The 15,583-nt window shown below is 55.4% G+C and overlaps 1 protein-coding gene and 1 long non-coding RNA gene across 2 annotated transcripts in view; one reads left to right on the top strand and one right to left on the bottom strand.

The window, feature by feature from the left end:
* Window positions 1–9,787, top strand: part of pargl (poly (ADP-ribose) glycohydrolase, like) — a 40,456-nt gene extending 30,669 nt beyond the window's left edge. The window contains exons 10-16 of the mRNA XM_072554333.1: window positions 870–945; window positions 2,460–2,607; window positions 3,147–3,225; window positions 5,296–5,404; window positions 6,910–7,021; window positions 8,017–8,145; window positions 9,335–9,787. Coding sequence (XP_072410434.1) covers window positions 870–945; window positions 2,460–2,607; window positions 3,147–3,225; window positions 5,296–5,404; window positions 6,910–7,021; window positions 8,017–8,145; window positions 9,335–9,438 — 757 coding nt within the window. The 3' untranslated portion in view covers window positions 9,439–9,787. The remainder of the gene's footprint in view (window positions 1–869; window positions 946–2,459; window positions 2,608–3,146; window positions 3,226–5,295; window positions 5,405–6,909; window positions 7,022–8,016; window positions 8,146–9,334) is intronic.
* A 1,859-nt stretch (window positions 9,788–11,646) lies between these two features.
* On the bottom strand, window positions 11,647–15,307 carry LOC140459804 (uncharacterized). Its single transcript, XR_011953870.1, has 2 exons — window positions 15,080–15,307; window positions 11,647–12,508 (listed from the first exon to the last, which is right to left on the bottom strand). It is a non-coding gene; the product is annotated as an uncharacterized lncRNA (long non-coding RNA).
* Window positions 15,308–15,583: the final 276 nt, after the last annotated feature.

The following is a 15,583-nucleotide window of genomic DNA, read 5'->3' as shown; positions in this document are numbered from 1 at the left end:
AATCACAGCCCCCTCCTACATCCCAGCCCCCTCCAATCACAGCCCCCTCTACATCCCTGGCTCCTCCAATCACTGCCCCCTCCTACATCCCAGCCCCCTCCAATCACAGCCCTCTCTACATCCCAGGCCCGTCCAATCACAGCCCTCTCTACATCCCAGGCCCGTCCAATTACAGCGCCTGCTACATCCCAGGCCCCTCCAATCACAGCCCCCTCTACCTCCCAGCCCCCTCCAATCACAGCCCTCTCTACATCCCAGCCCCCTCCAATCACAGCCCCCTCCACCTCCCCGGCCCCTCCAATCACAGCCCCCTCCAGCTCCCCGGCCCCTCCAATCACAGCCCCCTCCACCTCTCAGGCCCCTCCAATCACAGCCCCCTCCACCTCCCGAGCCCCTCCAATCACAGCCCCCTCCACCTCCCCGGCCCCTCCAATCACAGCCCCCTCCACCTCCCGAGCCCCTCCAATCACAGCCCCCTCCACCTCCCGAGCCCCTCCAATCACAGTCCTGCTAAACACTGCTATTGGCACCTCCTAACAGTGCCACCACCTGCTTCCCTGGAATCCGGTCAGTTTGCCCCCAAGAAAGCTAGGGCGACCCGCCCATGGGTCAAGGGGCAGGGGGTGGGGGGGGGACGATAATGGCCTCAGTCCTGGGGTTGTGAGGTGGGTAGGCCTCTGATAGCCACTCTCCCCCTTGTCCTACTCTCGAAGGACCACTCCTCTCCCCTTCCCCTCTGACACTCACAAAGAAGCACAGTCGCGGGAGGGGGGAGAAGGGCAGAGGTTGTCTGAGGAGTGGGCATTCGAAGCCATCCCCCCCCCCCCCCCCCCCACCCCTCTAATGCCTGTCACTGCTGCCTGTTTCAGCTCCACGTACAAGCTGACCCACCTGACGGTCAAAACCAAGGGGAGGATCGAGGAGGCAGGAGAAGGTGTACTGCAGGTAACTCAGGAATGGGCACCCAGGTAAAGTGGCGTTTTCCAGATCCATTCCAACACCCCCCCCCCCCCTCCCAAAGTCACTCACCCCCTTTTCATTATGACCCACCCATCCTCCCCCCCCCCCCCCCCCCACCTCCCTCAATCTTTCGGGTCAGGTGACCCCCTCTCTCAGGACCCTGTTCAATCATAGCCTTCAGAGAAGGAAATGGCCTTCCTTACCTGGTCTTGGGCCTAACACGTGACTCCAGACCCACAGCGAGGTGGGGCAATTAGGGGAGGGGCACTAAATGCTGCAAGGGCCAGCGATGCCCTCACTTTGTGACTGAATAAGGAAACTCTTGAACTCTCGCTTCGCTCTCTACGGGGATGGTGTCGCCGGATCTGCTGAGCTTTTCCAGCGACCTCTGCTTCGCTTTTTGTTTCAAACACCCTCTACCCCCCACCCCACCCCCCCCCCCCCCCCCCCACCCCACCCCACCGCCCAACCCCACTGCAGCAGAGTTTCACAATTCGGTGCCTGTTTCTGGATTGTAGGCTCCGAGGGTAACCATTAGTCCGCCATCTTGGGGGCGAGGGAGCAGAGGAAGTCCATCCGAGGGACACCATTACCCCGTTTCAAGGGTGGGGGGAGGGGAAGGAAGCCACCATTCGGTATGGGCCAATATGTCACTCCTAACCCCCTAGCAGCAAGGCATGGTCGTCTCTTCAACTGCCCTCTGGGAGGGGCAATTAGGGATGATTGGGGGATTTGGTGGTGGGGAGGTGGGTTGGGGGGGGGGTTCTAAGACATTGCCGGACCTGGTCAGTGTTACCCACGTCCCCGTGAGGGAGCCACCGTGCACTCTCACTCCCTCCAGCTCTTTTCTCAAAGGGAAGATAAGACCCACCAATCGAACGGGCGGGCGAGGGAGGAAGGAGGGGAAGGGCACCCACCGCTCCAATCCCCCACCCCACAGACCCCAGGGAGCCCCGCCCTAATGCCTTCTGGGAAAATCCCTCAGCCCACCCCTCCATCTCCCCCAAACAGACCCCAGGGAGCCCTGCCCTAATGCCTTCTGGGTAAATCTCTAGGCCTTCCTTGACAACCCCACACAGACCCCACGGAACCCCACACTAATACTTTCTGGGAAATCTCTCAGCCCCGCACCCCCACTCCCCAAACAGACCCTAGGGAGCCCCACCCTAATGCCTTCTGGGAAAATCTCTTAGCCCTGCCCCTCCATCTCCCCCAAACAGACCCCAGGGAGCCCTGCCCTAATGCCTTCTGGGAAAATCTCTTAGCCCTGGCCCTCCATCTCCTCCAAACAGACCCCAGGGAACCCTGCCCTAATGCCTTCTGGGAAAATCTCTTCGCCCCATCCGCACACCCCAGGAGACTAATGCTTTGCTACGGCCCCGGGGGGGGGGTTGGGGCAGAGGAGCTGCATTTCCTTAGCGCCGCTGTTCGGGACGCGCTGAAGCGATGCTTGCCGGTCACCGAGCTGTGTCTCTCTCTCTTTTTCTCTGCGGCTGTAGGTGGATTTTGCCTCCCCGCTGGTGGGAGGAGGGGTGCTGAGTTCCGGCCTGGTCCAGGAGGAGATCCGCTTCCTCATCAGCCCGGAACTGATCGTGGCTCGTCTCTTCACCGAGAGACTGTCTGACACCGAGTGCCTGGTCGTTACCGGTGAGCAGGGGAGGGGATGAGGGTAATGTGGGAGGGATTGGGGGTGAGGGGGTGGGAGGGAAGTGTGGGAGGGATGGGGAAGGGGAGGGAAGTGGGGGGAATGTGGCGGGAGGGAGGGAAGTGTTGGAGGAATGGGGAGGGGGAGGGAAGTGGGGGAGGGATTGGGAAGTGGGGGAGGGAGAAGGGACAGGGAGTGAGGGGCGAAGATGCCTCTTCTCCTCCTGAGATTATGTCCCCTAGTCCCAAATTAGTGCCCCCCCCCCAAACCCTATTAGTTTTGTCCGGGAATGCCCCTCATGCTCAACTTTGAGATGCCTCTGCAGTCAAATAGCTGGGAGGTGGGGAATGGGAGATCGTGGGATTGGATATGCAGCCCGGGAGGGAGTGGCAAGAGAACTTAGAGGAGGTGGGTGGGCCCGCCTCCAGGCAGGTTGGCAAGGGCTAAGACAGAGGGCACACTCGTGGGGGGGGGGGGGGGAAGCGAGTCAACACTCCACTGACGCCCCCCCCCCCCCCCCCCCCCCATCTCTCATTCTCAGGCTCGCAACTCTACAGCAAATACGACGGGTACAGCAACTCGTTCCGATGGATGGGAGTGCACATTGACAAGACCTCAAGGTGAGCACGCGGCCCTCTGCCAGTTCGGGGCACGCCCCCCCCCCCCCCCCTCCCTCCCTGGCCCTTCACCCCGCGGAATGCGGGCAAAGCAGACATTTGCGCGCGGGATCTTGCTGTGCGCTGGCTTCCCTCAGTCCTGTAAGGTGTTTTGTGGCCACCACAATATGAGATTCAATCGCGGGGGGGTTGGGGATGAGGTGCACGCGGGGATGTGGGCAGGTCAGTGGCTGATGCAGTTTTAAGCATCTGGGATTGAGGTGCTCATCATATGCGTGTGCACTGGAAGGGGGCAGGTCGACAGTCCCTGGGAAACAATGGGATAGTGTGCACTATCTAGTGTGCACACTAGAGTGCAGCTTCATCGTTCCTTGAAGCCCCACGTCAACAGGGTAGTGAAGAAGACATTTGGTACACTTTCCTTTATTGGTCAGTGCATCGAGTACAGGGTTTGGGAGGTCATGCTGCGGCTGGACAGAACATTGGTTAGGCCACTATTTAGAATTAGCGAGTCTGGAGAGGATTTCTGGCTCAGGTTGAGGTTCTGGATGTAGGTTTGCTCGCTGAGCTGGAAGGTGCATTTCTAGACGTTTCGTCACCCTACTTGGTAACATCTTCAGTGGGCCTCAGGCGAAGCAATGCTGAGAATTCCTGCTTTCTCGTTATGTGTTTGGGTTTCTTTGGGTTGGTAATGTCATTTCCTGTAGTGATGTCACTTCCTGTTCCTTTTCTCACGGTGTGGTAGATGGGGTCCAACTCGATGTGTTTGTTGATAGAGTTCCGGTTGGAATGCTTTTAGGAATTCTCGTGCGTGCCTTTGTTTGGCTTGTCCCGGGATGGATGTGTTGTCCCAGTCAAAATGGTGTCCTTCCTCATCTGTATGTGAGGGTACTAGTGAGAGAGGGTCATGTCGTTTTGTGGCGAGTTGGTGTTCATGTTTCCTGGTGGCTAGTTTTCTGCCTGTTTGCCCAATGTAGTGTTTGTTACAGTCCTTGCACGGTATTTTGTAAATGACATTAGTTTTGCTTGTTGTCTGTGGATAGGGTAAACGGACAAGTCTTTTCCCCGGGCTGGGGGAGTCCAGAACTAGAGGGACATAGGTTTAGGGTGAGAGGGGAAAGATATAAAAGAGACCTAAGGGGCAACTTTTTCACGCAGAGGGTGGTGCGTGTGTGGAATGAGCTGCCAGAGGATGTGGTGGAGGCTGGTACAATTGCAGCATTCAGAAGGCATCTGGATGGGGACATGGATAGGAAGGGTTTGGAGGGACATGGGCCGGGTGCTGGCAGGTGGGACTAGATTGGGTTGGGATATCTGGGTCAGCATGGACGGGTTGGACCGAAGGGTCTGTTTCACGCTCTGGCTCGTGGAGTTGCTGTGGTCCGTTGTCAGCACAGAGATGATGGGTGAACGGCCTCCTGTGCTGGAACTGTTCCTTTGATCAGATGTATCGGAACAGCCCTCCTCCAGCTTTGATGTGGATCGGAGAAGGGAGCGTGCGACGCACCGGGCTTCTGAGCTCCTGGTAGATTGTGAATTCTCCCATCGGGGAGAAAACCTGTCCCGGGCGCTACAGAAACGCAGCCGATCGTCAGAGGAGATTTTAACAGCGATCCAAGCACGGGAAAATTACGTCTCGGGGTTTGTTGGGGGGGGGGGGGGTTGCTTCATGTGTTCCTGGATGGCTCACAAGCAACGTGTATTTGGGGGGTGGGGAGAAACCCCCGTCCTTGCAAAAGGGACTCAGACTCTTGGGAAACTGCCCACTCCTCCTGTTTTCTGCATGGCCAATCTGAGTCCACTTGCCAACCAATTGGTAGCCCGTTCTCCCACCATGTTTTAGAAAAAAAAGACTTGTGATTGCTTGAAATTTGGCATTCTTGCATTTAGTCCTGATGATTACCTTCTCCTCTGGCAATGTCTCCTTCCAGCATGATTCTCAAGACAAATTGTGTGGGGTGTGGGGGGGGGGGGAGGGTGGAGAGGAGGGTGGAGAATAGTGTGTGGTTGCCTTCTTTGCGAACAGACCTATTCACCCCCTATGCCACTGTTTTTTTTTTGCTCCCCCCACAGGGATCTGTGGCTCAGACGCCAGACAGAGGTTGTGGCCATCGACGCCATTAACTTCCAAGACCCCGCAGAGCAGTACACCATTCACAACCTGGACAGGGAGCTGCACAAGGTAAAAACCCAGCCTCCAACCTCTCTCACCGTCCGAGAGTCCACGCCCCAGAAAGAGACCCTTCGGCCCGTCGAGTCTGCGCCAGTCGGAAGCAAACCGCCGCCTCGTTCCAGTCCCACGGGGTGTGTTTCCGTGCTGCGTATGACTCTCTTGTAAATAACGGTTCCCATTTCCTGTTGGAAAACTCTTGTCTCCCTGCTTTCAGGCGGTACGCTCCAGACTGTAACCCACTCGCTGTGTGGGGCGGAGGGGGGAGGGGGGAGGGGGGAGGGGGGTGTCTTTTACCAAACACCTTAATCCTTACCTCACCGGGAATGGTTTCTCCCTCTTTCATCCATCCAGAGGCCAGATGGTTTTCAAATCCCCTCGATCGAATCCCCTCTATTCCGGGGAGAACAGGCTCCAAGAGTTTCCAACCCATCGACCCAAGGCCGAGAGACTGAGCTAAGCTGAAGGGAGGGGCGCCATTTTCGAATTGGCTGAGGGAGAGGGAACACCGACAGGAATTGGTGTTGTTCTTCCGGGTTGGAGTGGAGGGGGTGACTCGCTGGAGCCCTTCACGATAGATGTCGTGATCTGGATCGTGCTGTGCTGGGGGAAGGGGGCTGCAGTTTCGAGCTGACGCAAAACTTTGGAATAAACAGGAGGAGGGGGGCAGCATGAAAATCCAAAAAAGGGGTTTAGAAAATGCCGAGGGGCCTTGGATACAGTGAATGGACGAGGTCTTTTCCATTGGGTGGGGGAGTCCAGAACTAGAGGGGCATAGGTTTTAGGGTGAGGTGGGGGGGGGGAGATATAAAAGAGACCTGAGGGGCAACTTTTTCATGTGTGCATGGAATGAGCTGCCAGAGGATGTGGTGGAGGCTGGTACAATGACAACATTTAAAAGGCATCTGGGTGGGGACATGGATAGGAAGGGTTTGGAGGGACGTGGGCCCCAAGTGCTGGCAGGCGGGACGAGATTGGGTTGGGATATCATGGATGGGTTGGGGCCGAAGGGTCTGTTTCCGTGCTGTACATCTCGATAAGACACTTGTTGGACGCCTCCCCAGCTGAGGAAGAGAGGAAGAAGCTGGTTCTATTTGTAAAAGTGGGGGGTGGGGGGAAATTGATTTAAAGTGATGGCAACAGAGGCAAGGAGAGAACTCACACACACCGAGGAGCTCGAGTGTGGGATGCGTGGCCTGAAAATTGGGGGGGGGGGGGGGGGGGAGATGTTGGTTCAAGCGAGGCGAGGCATTTGCGAGGGGTATCGGAGGGGCTTTTGGACAGAAATGGGTTGCAACTCAAAAGGCAGGAGATTGGGCACTCGGGGACAGAACCAGTGTGGGCGTGTTAGGGTTGAATGTCCTCATTCCACGATTCTCTGGCCGGGGACCAGAAATTATTATTTAAAAGATTTAAACAGGGGGAAGTGGGATGACAAAAGGGGGCCCTGTGGTAATCTGTTGGAGGTCGACCTGAGCAACTCGCATTAACTGCAGCACTGACACTCTCTCTTTCAGGCCTACTGTGGGTTTTCTAATGCACACCGGGTGGTACCCGCCTGGCAGAATACTCCCGTCGCCACGGGCAACTGGGGCTGCGGAGCTTTCCAAGGCGATGCGAAGCTTAAAGGTGGGTCAATTAGCGCAACTAACCCCCCCGCCCCCCCCCAACCGTAGCAAAACAACCACCACCAGCCGAAATTATACATGTCTCACTGGGGCCTGCAGAGTCAGAAGATGGTGGGTTCAAGTTCCACTGGTGCTGAAACGATCGACACAGGACCGAGTGGGCGCCGCGCTATCGGGATTGTGTTCGTTCCAAAACAAACGAGTAGCGGCCTCATCGAAACAGTCTTTCTCGCGCAAGAGGGCGGTGGGTGCGTGGAATGAGCTGCCAGAGGAAGTGGTGGAGGCTGGTACAACCCACAGCTTTCACAAGGGCATCTGGATGGGTATACGCCGAGGAAGGGTTCGGAGGGATATGGAGAAAGTGAGGGCTGCAGCTGCTGGAAAAGCACAGCAGGGGTCAGGCAGCCTCTGAGGAGCAGGAGAGTCGACGTTTCGGGCAACGCCGATGCCCCGAAACGTCGATTCTCCTGCTCCTCGGATGCTGCCTGACCCCGCTGTGCTTTTCCAGCGTCACTCTCCAGGCTTCAGATAGGAATAGGGCCGGATTAATTTCGGAGGTCTGATCGGCTTGGATGAGTTGGAGTGAAGGGGGTCTGTTTCCATGCTGCACAAGTCTGACTCGCCCAGGATGGGTGTGGTGGGGTGGGGTGGGGAGGGGGAAAGATGTGGAGACGTTGCTTCCACCTTTGTGGGAGGGTCAAGGGCCAGAGGGCGTCGACTCCGAACGAGGGGCCGAATGTTGAAGACGGAGGAGGAATTTCTTCGTGCTGAGGGGAGTGAAGCTGGGGATTCCTTGAGCACGGAGGGCTGGTGAGGTTGGGTGGTGAAGCCTGAGGAAAGGGGTAAGAGAGGGTGGTGGGGTGGAGGAAGGGGAAGAGGGGCAAGAAAGCAGGGAAAAACACACTGGGCATTGAGGATGATCAGGCCAGGCATGACGTTGGTGTGTGGCTGGCACATTTAATGGCCATCTCCTGTGTTTTATTGGTGTCTTCCCAGCTCTCATTCAGATCATGGCCGCTGCCCAGTCGGAAAGGGACATGATCTACTTCACTTTCGGGGACGCCGGCTTGACAGAACACCTCCGGGAAATGCATACCTTTCTGCGGAACGCCAATTGCACAGTGGGTAAGTGACAAAAAAAAGTCAAGAGAGCCAGCCGTTCGGGTCGGCGTAGCGTACAATCGCGGGCATCGTGTGATCGGGCAGACGTGAACGGAGAACGCAGAGGCTCCAGCGATGAAGACAGGTCGAGCAAGTTGGGGTTGTGCTCCTTGGGAGAGGGAGTTCAGACAGAGAGAGGTTTTCCAAAGCGGGAGACAGTGTAGAGAAGAGCCGACGTGTGGCCACAGAAACAGAGATTTCTGGGGAAAAAGTCCAGCGGACTCGATAATAGGTGAACTCTGCAACAGTGTCAGCGGTGACCGTCATCTGTTGGCTGAAGGCTAGCATATTTATGTAAAACACACACGCTGATCTAATGTGACAGAGGGCAAGGGTGGGTGGGGGTCTTCCAGGTTCCATTGCTGCTCTGATCACTCTGCTGAGGTTGCTTGGATTGGAGGCACCGGTTTGGCTTGGGGTGGGTGGGAGGGGAAGATCCATCCTCGTGACTAAGATCAGGCCCAGCCTCTGGTCTTTCCTGACAGTACTGTGAAGCACGGGTAGGTATCCAGCCAGACTTTTTCATGGCTGAATCTCACACCGGCGTGAGGCCCTCTGTTGTCGAACAGCTCGTCTGTGCTCGTGGGAAGGAGACTGCTGAGCACGCCATGTTACCGAAGGGTACTTGACGATTTGAAAGCTGCAGCACAGAGCAGGGGGATGGAGGGGGGGGAAATGAAGGAGCCCCTATCTATGAATTAGAGTTCCAAGTCCAGGGAAGGCAAACGCAATGGCGGCCTTTCAGACAGAATAATCTCAGCGCCGGGAGAAGGCAGAGTGAACGTTGATGAAGAGTCCCGCGGCATGAAATGTCAACTCTGCTGTCTTGCCCGGCTGCTACTCAGACCTGCTGAGTTTCACCAGCAATTTCTGTTTCAGATCTCCAGGGTGGGTCGTTCTTTGTTTTATATAATAATTTAAAAAAAAGGTGGTCTTGGTAAAATAAAACAAGGCACTAGTCAGACCCACCTGGAATACTGTGAAGAGTTTTGGGGCCCCGTATCCAAGCAGAGATGAACTGAGCATCGGCGGCAGTCCACAGAAGATCAGTCGTTAAGCGGCAGACACAGTAGGGCTGAATAGCTTACCTTTGCTCCCAGGGCCTTATTTCCCCGTACTCATTCCCTGCCTTCTCTGCCCTTCCACCTGACAGGACAACTTTACAGCATGTTGGAGAGGTACACGAGGAAAGGAGTGGGGCATTGCAGAGATCTGTACGAGTTTATTCACGCCAACTGTTTGAAGGGTCGCATCTGATGGCTGGGACTGGAGAGGGGGGAACGCCGGAGATGGAATGTCTCAGTCAGACCAACAGAGCCTCGTTGACATATTTGGCCCTCCCATCGATTCAGACTCAGAAACCGTCACACTCGGTGGCTGCAAACGTTCCCGTTAAGAAATCACAACTCGTGCTAGAACGGGCGTGAAGAGGGGTTTTGGACAGGGACGTAAAGCGGTCAGCTCTGGCGGGACCCTCGGTACTTGTCCCACGGTTTTTCCTCCATCTCTTGCTACAACGAAGCGCCAAACGGTGCACTAAGTGAATTTCTCGGAATCTTCTCGGTTTCAGATTTGTACACAGGGATTAAATGCAGACAAAGTTAAATGAGTTCTTCCTTGGTCTGTCAAATTGGGCTGTTCAGCCACAAAGGGCTTCACAGTCTGACCAACACACTTTTCACACCAGTACGCACTGTGGTTGGGGTTGGAGTTATGCCTGACTTGGTTTCTGTAGTGAATGGGACATACTTTTCTCCATCCCTCCTTCCTATTACATCACCAACTCCAAGGAATAAAGGCCCATCCAATGCCCTTGTGATACAAAAATGTGCATTGAAATAACATAAACAGTTAGAACCATCTGCTTAAAGAGGGGTCTTATATAAGACCCATTGATTGTATAAATAAAGTGACTCCGAGAGGTCAGAGGCTAGGAATTTTGTAATGAATAACTTTTTCCCTGTCCCCACCATCGACAAGGCCCAAGTCAGGAGGGTGTGTGAGGGAATACTCCCCACTTGCCCTGGATGGGGTGGGGGGGGGGGGGGGGGGGCAGCTCCAACAACACTCAAAGCTCGACACCATCCAGGGACAAAGCAGCCCCCCCCCCCCCCCCGGATTGTCCCCACACCCACAAACGCTCCCTCCCTCCACCCGCCCTGACACTCAGTAGCAGCAGTGGGTACCATCTATAAGACGCACTACAGCAGCTCCTCAGACAGCACCTTCCAAACCCCATGGCCACTTCCATCTGGGAGGACAAGGGGCAGCAGGTACATGAGAACACCCCCCCCCCCCCCACCTCCGAGCCCCTCACCGTCCCGACTCAGAAATCTATCGGCCGTTCCTTCAGTGTTGCTGGGTCAGAATCCTGGGACTCCCTCTGTAACTGCAACGAATCCTGGGACTCCCTCTGTAACTACAGATAACTACATGCCCCAAACGATTTACTTTCACCAACCTATGACTGCAGAATGTTGTGTTGGCATCAGGAATAGGGTTTGAATAGGGTTTAAAGAGGGTCTATTCCCCCTCCAATGCAGTTGGACTCTCTGCCACTACACCCTGCTACAGGCTCAAGGTGCAGTCAGTTTTGTCCAAATGACATTGATGGTTTGATGTGCATCAGAGATATTAACTCAGTTTGGATTGTGGCTGGCCGCTAACTAATGTTGCAATAGCGCACACAGTTAGTTAATCTTACTTCAGAACCGTTCTCCCAGTCTGCTTTCTCACCTCCAGTTCAAGAACACTTTCTCTCCCCCCCCCCCCGCCTTCAGATTTCTGCTCTGACCGACAACACCCCTCCAGCCTGGTTTCCCATATCCATCCATTCTTAAACCTTCCCCACCCCCACCTCTCCCGTTCTGGAATCTCTGTCCCATGCCAGAACATTCCCCACACACTCCTCTGGAGCTACCCCTCTGTACCCTACCCTGGAGCATTATTCCATCTGCCTCCAATTCCCAAAGGACTGATCACTTCCAACGGCCGCTATAGTACCAATTTGCTTTCCCTCCTTCCCACTTTCGCTCCCCTCCATCCCTGGCCCATTCCACACACATCCCCTGTTGCGCTGGCCAATAATTTAATCCCCCCCCCGTTCTTCCCTGAAGCAACACTCTGGAACTATGGCCCTATCCGCAGCCCCCTCCTCCTCTCAGACTGTTGCTGACTCAATCTGTCACCCCTCCTCCTCTGTAGCTGTAGAGAACCTGGCAGATTCCACTTATTTCCCACCCCCTAACCAAGCTGTGGAAGCTTGGATCATCCCACTTTCAGAGAACAGAATCCCGACAGTGTGGAGACTGGCCCTTCGGCTCCTCGGATACTGCCTGACATGGTGGTGCTTTTCCAACGCCCACACTCTAATCTTGACGCTGAAGGGTAATGGGTCCCTGCACCAGGAGGTGGTGGTGCTAACCACCGACTTGTGGCTGGTCTTGGAAATAAAGCAGCCCAGGGTTGCGTGAGGACAATGTCTCTTTATTGATGAAGCTCTATTCGGTCGAAAACTCTCTTTTAAATTTGTACCAAAATAAATAAAGTCAGTTCTTCCTACTGCGCGGCCGCAAGAGGTGGGTAATCAAGAGAAAGCTCTTCCATGGAGAGGTCAGGGAAACAGCGTCGTCTTTGAATTTGGCACAGGCTGAAAGTGTAATGCCTTCTTGCAAATTGCTTCAAATCTTTGGGCAGAACTTGTGGGGGGGGGTGGGAAAGAGAGAGGGAGAGCAGGGAGCGTTGTGATGGGGGGGGGGGGTGGAAGCTAAAATCGGAACGTGATCCAGCCATCGACCAGGAGTTTAGCCCACGGCTAGTTCAGAAATAGAAAAATTCCTTATTCACAAAATGTACAAACACACTTTTTTTTTGTTACTGCAACTGCTCAGTTCAACTAAACGATACATTTGAAAAAGGAGAGTGGGTGAAACGTCAAGCACGCTGGTGGGCTGGGTTCTTTTTTGTCCCCCTTGCCACTGCTTCGTGGTTCCCGTATCGAACAGAGGGTTTTTTTTTTGCCCTATCCGAAATTAAAATGCTGCAGATACAAGCCTCTCACAAAGTCGTAGGAGTTACATCTCAGTAGGCATGCATGGCCTAGTCCAGGGGAGGGAGGACGGAAGATGGACGCTCGGTGGGGGGTGGGGTGGGGGGGGGGGGGGGGGGGGGGTGATCAAAGCGAGTCCAGAGACGGGGCCTCTCCTAGTCGTCAAGGCTGCGGAAGGCCTGCAGGTTGAAGCTGGTCTCCAGGAATCGCTTCAGCTCGTGCAGGTGGGTGTTCTTGTTGCCCGTCGCAGGGGCAGAGGCTGGCTCACGCCCGACGTACCTGCGAGGGCAGAGAAGACAGACCGAACCCCGCACTGGTCAGCAGACGCACGTCTCAAGCCGACTCAACCCGCGCCAGCCTGCCTGGCACTGCCCACCATTGACTTTTCAGACCCACATCCACCACCTCCCCCCCCCCCCCCCCCCCAACTTGGATGTACACAATTCCCATTTAAAAAAGGAGTTCTTTCCCTTTTCCCTGACCCGCCATCAACGGTGCACATGACAGAGCGTCACGGCCCTTGTCCATGGAATCTTGCTGTGCGCAAACAGGAGTCCCAACAGTGACCGCACAGAGGGGTTATCACTGGATGAACGTTCGGATCAACACCGGGGAATTGCAGAGCTGATGCAGCCACGACGGACTGAGCAGCCTCCCCCCCCTGCACCATAACAATTCTGAGCACACGGCGGCCACGCGAGGTGCTACATCAATGCAAACCTCCCCCCCCCCCCCCCCCCCATCATTGGAAGTTACTTTTCGGTTCTACCTCATCTATCGTGCTGCAACACCCGCTCCGTGACCCCCCCCCCCCCACCTCCTCATTGGGCACAGGCTAATGGCACCAAAACGACCACCGAACGTGGCATTAAATTCGCACCTGGGTTGGCAGAGTGGCCGACGGGGAAAACGCAGCACGACAACAGGAGGGCTGAGAGAGTTCTTTCACCTAGCGTACCAGGACACACGAGAGACACCCTCCACACAACGGCCCTTGCCGTTACGCCTTCCTGGGTAGCCTTATTCCAACGGTGCTCCTCTGGCCATCAACAGGGACGTGTCAAGGCAAACAGGACACTGTCCCATCTTACGCGGGCTGGGTGCTTTCAGAGGCGGCCGTGGGCTCGAAGGGGGCAAGATTGGACAACTTAAGATGCAGACGCGTGCACACAAAGGGTGATACAATATCTGGGACTCACGCAAACACCAATAACCAGTCAATTCAACTGTGTGTGGGTTTAGCCTTCGATACTTAAGGTGGTAAAACGCACTCACTTTGGAAGTGGTACAGGAGATTCACTTCAGCAGACCCTGAGGAGATGTCCTGATTGGAGACTGAGTAAATGGCATCGATATTCTCAGGGAGGGGATCTCACTAAAACGTGGATTTTTTTAAAAAATGGTGGTCATGCTTCCTTGGACTTCACGGTTGGAGAATTCCGGAGGAGGGTGGGGGGCGGAGGGAGCAGCACAGTCTCGGGATAAGGTGCTATTTGGACTGAGAGATGGGGAGAAACCACCCCACTTGTTGGACACACATCAGGCTTGGTGTCTTGGGAAAATCGCACTGGAGGGAGTGGAGGAGGAGAGCGAGACCATCACGGTGACTGGTGATTGGCACCGAGACCGAGGGAGCCTGCAGACATTGCAAGCATTGGGAAAGGGGAGAGAGAGTTATCACTCACGTGGGTGTGCCCATCACCGGCTGAGGGGAGCGTGGTGAAGGACTCGCCCGCCCCCCACCAGCTCGCCCCTTGCCTGAGATGTGGGGACTCCTCAGGTCAATCCATCAGTTATCATGCTCCCTCTCTCTGATAAGGCAGCAGCTTCTGGGACCCCTCGGGGCAACTTTACCATCACGAGGTTGATGGGATTATTTAGATAGCAGGGAGGGGGCCGGCAGAGGTCCATGTTTGATTAACGCATTTAGCATTATTTGAGCTGTCCAGCACGGAAACAGACCCTTCAGCCCAACTTCTCCATGCCGACCGAAGACCCTAAATTAATCTAGCCCCCTTTGCCAGCATTTGGCCCATATTCCTCTGTATCTGTCCAGATGCTGTCATTGTACCAGCCTCCACCACTTCCTCTGGCAGCTCATTCCATACACGTACCACCCTCTGTGTGAAAAAGTTGCCCCTTAGGTCTCTTTTATATCTTTCCCCTCTCACCCTAAACCTATGTCCCTCTAGTTCTGGGCTCCCCCACCCCAGGGGGAAAAGACCTTGCCTATTTACGCTATCCATGCCCCCTCATGATTTTATAAACCTCTATAAGGTCACCCCTCAGCCTCCGACGCTCCAGGGAAAACAGCCCCAGCCTGTTCAGCCTCTCCCTATAGTTCAAATCGGCTAACATCCTTGTCAATCTTTCCTGAACCCTTTCAAGTTTCACAGCATTTTTCCGATAGGAAGGAGACCAGAATTGCACACAATATTCCAACAGTGGCCTCACCAATGTCCTGTCCAGCCGCAGCATGACCTCCCAACTCCTGTACTCAATACTCTGACCAATAAAGGAAAGCTTACCAAACGCCTTCTTCACTATCCTATCTACCTGTGACTCCACTTTCAAGGAGCTATGAACCTACACTCCAAGGTCTCTTTGTTCAGCAACACTCCCTAGGACCTTACCGTTAAGTCCTGCCCGGATTAGCAGTACCTCACATTGACCTAAATTAAAACATTTAGAAGTGCAAATGCCCACAGCCTCAGTCCCAAACAGGAGTCGCACGCGTCACCTCAGGCCAGAGGCCTTGCCCCGGCACTCACTCCGAGTTGGCGCGGTGGGGTGGGGGTGGGGGGGGGGGGGGGGGGAGGTGCCAGCAGCCTGTGACCAGCCTCTACTCACCAGACTGGGCGCTCTCGGCGGGTGGTGGCACGGATGCGCGGCTTCACGTATTCATAGTAGCCCTGGGTTCTTGTGCTCCTCCTGGCACCAGACTAGCTCAGCGTTGGCGTACTTTCTTGGCCTCTTCCTCCACCACGTCGAACGGGAAAGGAGAGAGCTGGAGAGGAAGACAGCATGGGTGGAGTGAGAGAGCACCTTTCAAGGTTATTGTCGGGGGGGGGGGGGGGGGGGGGGGGTGGGGAGGGGGGGGGGGGGGGGGGGGGGGGGGGCCTGCAAGATCCCTGCTGTACACCCTCCCAACCCAGAAACAGGAGCTGGCTTCCGACGCAGATGTCATTCAGGAAGTAGTGGCATCGGGGTAAGACCCCTGACTGATGCGGCAAAAAGGAGGGAGGGGGGGGGGGGTTGTAGGTTCAACTGCCAACAGTGTGGTACTTCACTTCACTTCACTTTGATTGATAAATATGGAGGCACACTCAGCACTGGGGTCCAAGAAAATGTGGC

This window comes from Chiloscyllium punctatum, chromosome 35 (genome assembly GCF_047496795.1).
Source record: "Chiloscyllium punctatum isolate Juve2018m chromosome 35, sChiPun1.3, whole genome shotgun sequence".
In the NCBI taxonomy this organism is placed as follows: domain Eukaryota; kingdom Metazoa; phylum Chordata; class Chondrichthyes; order Orectolobiformes; family Hemiscylliidae; genus Chiloscyllium; species Chiloscyllium punctatum.
The sequence above is the reverse complement of the archived record's forward strand: the minus strand, read 5'-3'. Positions and strand labels throughout refer to the sequence as shown.